The sequence below is a fragment of the Cyprinodon variegatus genome, unplaced genomic scaffold (genome assembly GCF_000732505.1).
Source record: "Cyprinodon variegatus isolate N-32 unplaced genomic scaffold, C_variegatus-1.0 Scaffold838, whole genome shotgun sequence".
NCBI lineage: Eukaryota > Metazoa > Chordata > Actinopteri > Cyprinodontiformes > Cyprinodontidae > Cyprinodon > Cyprinodon variegatus.
The window spans coordinates 142,678-149,287 of NW_015151291.1; the positions used below are offsets into that span (position 1 = coordinate 142,678).

Sequence of the window (6,610 nt, forward strand, 5' to 3'; positions counted from 1 at the left end):
GCTCCCTTTTCACTGTTATACATCTGCTCCCTTTGTTTCCAGGATCGTTTCCATGCTGGTGTCGGTCACCGGCCGAGCCAAGCTCCGGCACAGCTGGATCAGCCCCCTTCACCTGGCAGCACAGCACGACAGGCACTCTGCAGCCACCGTGCTGCTGAAAGCAGGTGCAGACGTGAACGCCACTCTGGCATGCAGTCACTCCCTCCAGTACGCTGACAGACGCGCAACAGCTCTCTACTTTGCTGTTGCCAATGGCAGCAGGAGGACAGCAGAGGTGTTGCTGAACGCCGGTGCGAGCCTAAGCCTGGACCCAGTCAGTCCCCTACTGATGGCGGCACGTCACGGCTGTGTCAGCACCGTTTCCTTGCTTCTGGAGCGAGGGGCTGATCTGAACGCCAGACTCCCATCATTTGCTACTACATTCCCAGCTGTTATTGCACTTTGTAGGAATAATCTACCTCTACTGAAGTGCCTTTTAAACCATGGCTGTGATGCCTTCTCCTGCTTCACCTGCACATACGGCGCTGCCTCACACCCTTCTTCAAGAGGATCAAACATAAGAACTGCTGGCAACCATAGATATGATTGCATATTGCCTTTAAACTGTGATGAAAGAGCAGAAAGGACAATTCAGGTGGGCAAAGCAAGCCGTCACTGTTCATTTCACACTCTTATAATGTAACTCCCTATTGAAGTAATGCAGGTCTTTTTTATTATTATTTTTCAGTTCTGTGAGTGGATCTCAACACCTTTAACGCGTAAATGGGCAGGACCCATCATAGACATGCTACTGGACCATGTTGGTCATGTTCAGCTGTGCAGCAGGCTCACTGAGCTCCTGGACAGCAGAGAAGAATGGCACGCCATTAAGAGGAAGTCATGTAGGTGATGAAAATCGTTACAATGATGAGGAAATGCTCAGCTTTCATTTCCTCACAAAGAAAACTGTTTGTTTAAAACTAAAGTTCATATATTTAATTTTGTCTTCCAGTGTCGCCTCGTCCACTGCAGCACCTTTGCAGATTAAGGATTTGGACTCAGATTGGGAGAGACAGAAGGAGATCTATTACAAGTTTACATCTGCCAAGCAGACTGAAAACATATCTGAGTCATGATGACTGAGTAGATAAACTCAGCTTTTTGTGTCTGTGTGCATGACTATATTTATCATCCTGTTTCTTTTTTTAGTTATATTTCCTATCTAAAATCTGTAACAGCCCTCTAGTGTATAAATATCTATTTATAATTTAAGCGATGTGACAGCAAGGCTCTTTAATCAGTTTGTTATTTTTAAGAACCCTTCAGGGATGGGTAGAAAAAGTGTCAATGGGAATTCTTTAGGGAATTTAAGTCTTTTATTTAAAAATAAATCATTACAAACATTACCTGACAAATACATTTATGTTTTAAATGAAAGACTGCAACAGCCTAGGAGTAATGCACTGCAAAAACGATCTAGAAATAAGTAAAAATGTCTTAAATTAAGTGTATTCACTCTTAATTTGAGTAGGTAAAGGAGATAGTTTGCCAATTGAATGAGTAATTTTACTCTTAAAATAAGATAATTATTAATATGCACTTGAAATTAGAAAATGCAATTGTGTTTTCTTATTTTAAGTGTAAATTGTATTGTTCCATTGGCAAAAAGGCTCTTTTACCTCCTCAATTCAAGAACAAATAAACTTAGTTTAAGAAAAAAAAAAGACTTATCTAGATTTAGATTTTTTTGCTGTGTAAGAAATGCTCTTTTCCTTCCTCCTGAACAAGGAGAAAATAAAAGTGAAACTGATTCATTTATTGGAAAAGTGCAATTTATTCCTTTAGGCTTAAACATCACAAATAGACGTAGTATTCTAGTAAGTGCTTAAAGAAGTGTCTGGTTTCCAAAATCCAAGAGGAAAAAAAAGCATAAACAGAGCAAATTGTCACAGTTTCACCTTCTCTGGTGGACAGATTAAATGAATCCAAAAACGCTGAAGATTGGAGAATGAGCTGTGGGCTTGGTCGGTATGGGTTTGACCACAACGTGCCTGTGAAGTTTCTGTCCATAAGGATGCTCGGATCTCTCCAGCTCTGGTCCTGCTGGCTTGCTCCACAGGCCCATGGGAGGATGGGGTACAACGAGTTGACTGTGGAGGACCTGGTTTTCATGGAACTGGAAGGGCCAGCAGCCGCAGAAACACACAGAGTGATGGGAAGTCAGGTCCAGTTTAAGGACCTCTTTATCAGCAGAGCCGCGCTTGGACGAGGAGATGGTGGTCTTTGGAGTCTTTGGAGCGTCATCCTGACTCCTTTTCCTCTTTTCGTCCTCGCTGCCATCACTTCCCGTGCTGCTTCCTCTTAAATCCATACATGATATGTCTCTCTTAGCTTTGATTAGCCTGGGTTCCTCCCAAAATGAAGCTGGCAGTTGTCGTTTCCTCATTGGCACCTGCTCCATCACGCCTCCGACGCTCTGTTGCGCATCGGAGCTGGATTTATCTATCACCTTTCCCATCTGACGTTCGGCTCCTGCACCTCTGGTGCACCTGTAGTCCGCAGATCTCAGCGTTTGGCATCTCGGTACCCTGGAGAACTTTTGTGAAAAGCGCTTGAGCTGTTTCTGTAGGTATTTCCGGTGATCCACGGAGCGCCTGCAAGGAGCCGACTTATCCAGGGCCGCCTTGATGTCGCTTGATGCCAAATTTACAAAGTTGAGCAACGTTTTAACTTCACTGTCAGCACTTGACATGTTTACCAGAGTCCATTTGGTTCACTTCATTCGTTCATGTTAAAAACGAGAAGCGTAATCCTCCGCCAAAATCTGGAATATAGAATTAACCAGATTAGACTCCGCGTAATTGCGCACAGCCAAAATTTCACCAATTATTGATAACCCAGCTTATGCTCACCGCTCTTAGATTCCCTCAGAGACCTTCTTTGTTGAAATCTTCCTCCAGACTCAGCGGTACTTCAACAAGTTGAATGAATATAAACTCCTTGTAGTTATGCTCTTTTCCTTGAACCAATCAGCGACCCCAGACGGCTCACAATGCACTCCAATCAGTCTCCAAGCGCCTTGGTATCAAATTCTTCACCAGTGCAAATTGCTACCATGGTGACCTGAAAAGCCCAGCCCGGGTAACGCGATATTTGTCCAAAACTGCGCTTGGATGCAATAGTTCCCCATACAGCTCTTTGTAAACAAATAAATTATTTATTAAAAATCAACTCCAAAATATTAGAAATACTGTAACTTCCCGTTGCATTGGTTAACGTTGAATTCTGAAGCCGTCCACATGATGTCAGCTGTAGGATTTGGTGTGGGGGGATCTAAAGAGCGCATAACCATGGAAAGGGGCTTGAGCGCTCAAGAATCTTGTCTTTCTGTTTGCACCCTCAATCGAGCGACACAAAGGCTGAATTACTCATTCAAACCTGGCGGGACAAAGGGGAAGGAGCTGGATAGCACTCCTGCATTTGTAGTCAAACATTTAGAGACTTAAATCGAGTCGTCATGAAGGAGAAAGAGTCGGACAAAGCCCATAGAATTGCCATCAGCAAACATTTTCCTGTGTCATATTATGGGGTCTCCATGGCTCCCTCTGGCCGGAGGACAATGGCACAAGTTTGCACACTCGAATACTGTCACCCTGCCAACGGCAACAAGGGCCCAAAACAGGACAATCCCCAGAAAAGCATGGGCTCCACAGGGAAGGCTGCAGCGGAGGGGTGAAATGGGACTTGTGAAATGCTAATTGAGCTTCATCCCTTTATTGAGCCGGGGAAGTATCGTTCTGCTGAAGCACAGAAGCTCTGAAATGAAAGGTGATGCATTAACAGCCATTAAAAAAATAGGACAAGTGATTAAATACTTAGTTCTTAAAAAAAAAACCTCATATATCAATATTTAATCTTGTTTATGTTTGTAAAGAAAGAGATCTGTGGTGAATAAACATAAAATTTAAAATTTAACCTTGATTGATTCATTAAACAAAATACATCAGCCAGTAGGAAACTTTTTCTCAGAAAAGGATTGCCTCCATAATAAGATGACCAGAACCTGGCATTGCTCTTTTCTTAGTCCAGAACATCCTATTTCTTTTTTTCTGTGCCCTTTAGGGTTATTATCTAACTGTTTTGGGGTCAATCTCATGTTTAAGGGCTCTGTTATTCTTCAGTTGTCATTTCTTCCAAATATTTCTACATTTTTCTCCCCCATCTTCTGATCCACAGTAGAATTTCAGGAGGTTGTTCAGGTTCTGCTGCAGCAAGTCATCCCCAAACCATAACAATTCCACCTCTGTACTCTAGAGTTAAAATAGGGTCAGCTTCCGGAAGTTTTTTTTAAATGCTATTTTGACTAATCTATAAAAATAATACATTTCAAATGATATTCATCTAAGTTCTCGTTGACAAACTTTATTCTGGTCATCAGTTTATTGTTTTTTTTTTTATAAGAGCAAAAATTTCTTCATTGCAAAGCTCTCATTTCACAAAACAACTTTTACAGTCTCTTTTGGACTGTACGGGCCCTGCACTTTTATATCAACAGTAGGATTCATGATGACACTAAAAAATATTTATTTTGCATCTGAACTAGCTTGTTGTGGGTCCTGAGCTTGTTTGCAATTCTAAATCTGCCAAAAGTAAGGATAAAATGCTAGAGTCTTCAATGTGATTGCCAGAGACTGCTCCTTGAATCTAAGCATCGTGTTAATTTTCACTTCGTCAGGAGTATATGAAATTAAATGTCTTAGTCTTAAATGAGGCAAACCTCCATCAGATTCCTGAGTGACAATGTCCTAATTATTTTAAAGTGATGTGAATGTGTGGAAACTCTTAAAATATAAGTAAATGTAAAGTTTCTAAACCTTTTTTTTTTGTATTTTAATCTAAATATTGTCCAAATATGGAAATCTTCCCTAGCCTTGTGTTACCATATATCTTAAATATATTCAACATATGTCAGGATTAAAAGTCGTCAATTTTGAGCAGTCCTGAGGACTGACTTCTTCCCTAATAGTGAAAGTGCTAGTGTGGAGATTTTTATTGTGGTTTGCACCAGGCGGTGCTTCCCTTTGGTGTTGTTGGGGTTGTAGGGTCCTATTGTCCCCCTCCGTTCTTCCTCGTCTCACCTCTGTGTTTAACTGAATAGGCTGGTTAACAATAGCCCCCCCCCAACAGGCCTGTCACCCACTCTTGTGCTTTTCAAGAGAATAAAGAATGAGAAAAAGCATATTTAGAAGCATCCATGAATGGAAGAACTGTGGATAAAGTAGCCAGGGCTTATTTTAGGCACTTCCAGGTTTTTGCTCATGAGTTTCTATAGTTTTTTGTACGTATTATTTCTGCCCGCAATAACTAATGTATGAGGAAAAAAAAGGTCTGTTGAACTACTACATGTAAGCACTTTTAAACCCATCGAAAACCACAGAGAAAGCTGCACCCAAAACGGTCTTACAGACTTCCATAGATTTCATAGGATTTTTTCCATTTTACTACACAGTACTCAAAACATTAATGCTCATATAAGTAAAAATGTAAACATTCAAGAAAAAATAGAAACAGATTTGGAAAATTAAAGTGATAGTTGGTAATTAAAATGCCTTTTTTTTTTACCGAGATGGCAGACAGTAATTTGAGAATAATGCAGCCAGATTTGTCTCTTAGCTCTTTATTGCAGGCTAATGCTATGAGATATTTAAAGCACAGTCTCAGCACATGATGTTGCTTTGTTTAGACATCTTGTGCAACTGTCAAAAGACTAAATATAGAGTAGTAGGCTAAAGTTTTAACCCTTTAAACCTTAATTCTTAACACTTTCCTTTCAAGCTGTTTTTTTTAGCATGCTTTTCCGATGCTGGTGAGAACAGGTCAAATGAAATAGATGGGTTTATGAGAGTAGATTTAAATAAACATAAGTCTTTTTGATACTATGCTGAAGTCGAATCAGATAAACTTCTCAATTATGTTACAGTTAAACTATGCAAAGTTTAAAACCACAATTTAAAGAGAACACTTGGGCTTAGAGAAGATATGTTGCCAAATTATTGTGTTTCCAGATTATAGACTAGGGAGCATTCACAGTAATACAAAAATTGCATACTTCATCTAATATCAGTTTAGCAATACTGATAAATTCAGGTAACCATTTCACAGTACCAATTGTGTACATATACATTTGCAATAACGTACTTTAACTGTAATATGCAATTACCTTCCACTGCACTTTAATTTAGATAGTTTCTGTCCAAACTTTATTTATTCATTTTATAATAAAACCCATCTGAATATATGCTATTGTACATAACTGTAAAAACCTTTTTTATAGTAATATCCACCGGTATATTATATTCGGTACATATCCAGCTGTAAATTTAGTTCATAACACTTGTGATCTATATATTATATTAATCTATTAGTAAGATTCTGTTTATAATGGTATTCATCTCTATACTTATTCAGCAGAAACCCATGTCCTGTATTTATGGAACCATTATTTATCCTGCACTTGCTGCTATTGCACTTCTGGTTAGACCTAAACTGCATTTCGTTGCCTTGTATCTGTAGCTGTCTACTGACAATAAATTTGAATCTAATCTAATCTAATCTAATCTAATCTAATCTA

At 39.5% G+C, this 6,610-nt stretch overlaps 2 protein-coding genes across 5 annotated transcripts in view; one reads left to right on the forward strand and one right to left on the reverse strand.

Moving 5' to 3' along the window:
- Window positions 1-1,470, forward strand: part of LOC107099109 (ankyrin repeat and SOCS box protein 2-like) — a 10,523-nt gene extending 9,053 nt beyond the window's left edge. For all 4 annotated transcript variants that reach the window (XM_015397091.1, XM_015397092.1, XM_015397089.1 and 1 more), the window contains 3 exons: window positions 43-634; window positions 728-881; window positions 992-1,470. In XM_015397091.1, coding sequence (XP_015252577.1) covers window positions 43-634; window positions 728-881; window positions 992-1,122 — 877 coding nt within the window. In that variant the 3' untranslated portion in view covers window positions 1,123-1,470. The remainder of the gene's footprint in view (window positions 1-42; window positions 635-727; window positions 882-991) is intronic.
- A 281-nt stretch (window positions 1,471-1,751) lies between these two features.
- Window positions 1,752-3,181, reverse strand: fam181a (family with sequence similarity 181 member A). Its single transcript, XM_015397097.1, has 2 exons — window positions 2,892-3,181; window positions 1,752-2,803 (listed from the first exon to the last, which is right to left on the reverse strand). The coding sequence occupies exon 2, from the start codon at window positions 2,729-2,731 to the stop codon at window positions 1,955-1,957; it is 777 nt and encodes a 258-aa protein (XP_015252583.1). The 5' UTR covers window positions 2,732-2,803; window positions 2,892-3,181; the 3' UTR covers window positions 1,752-1,954.
- Window positions 3,182-6,610: the final 3,429 nt, after the last annotated feature.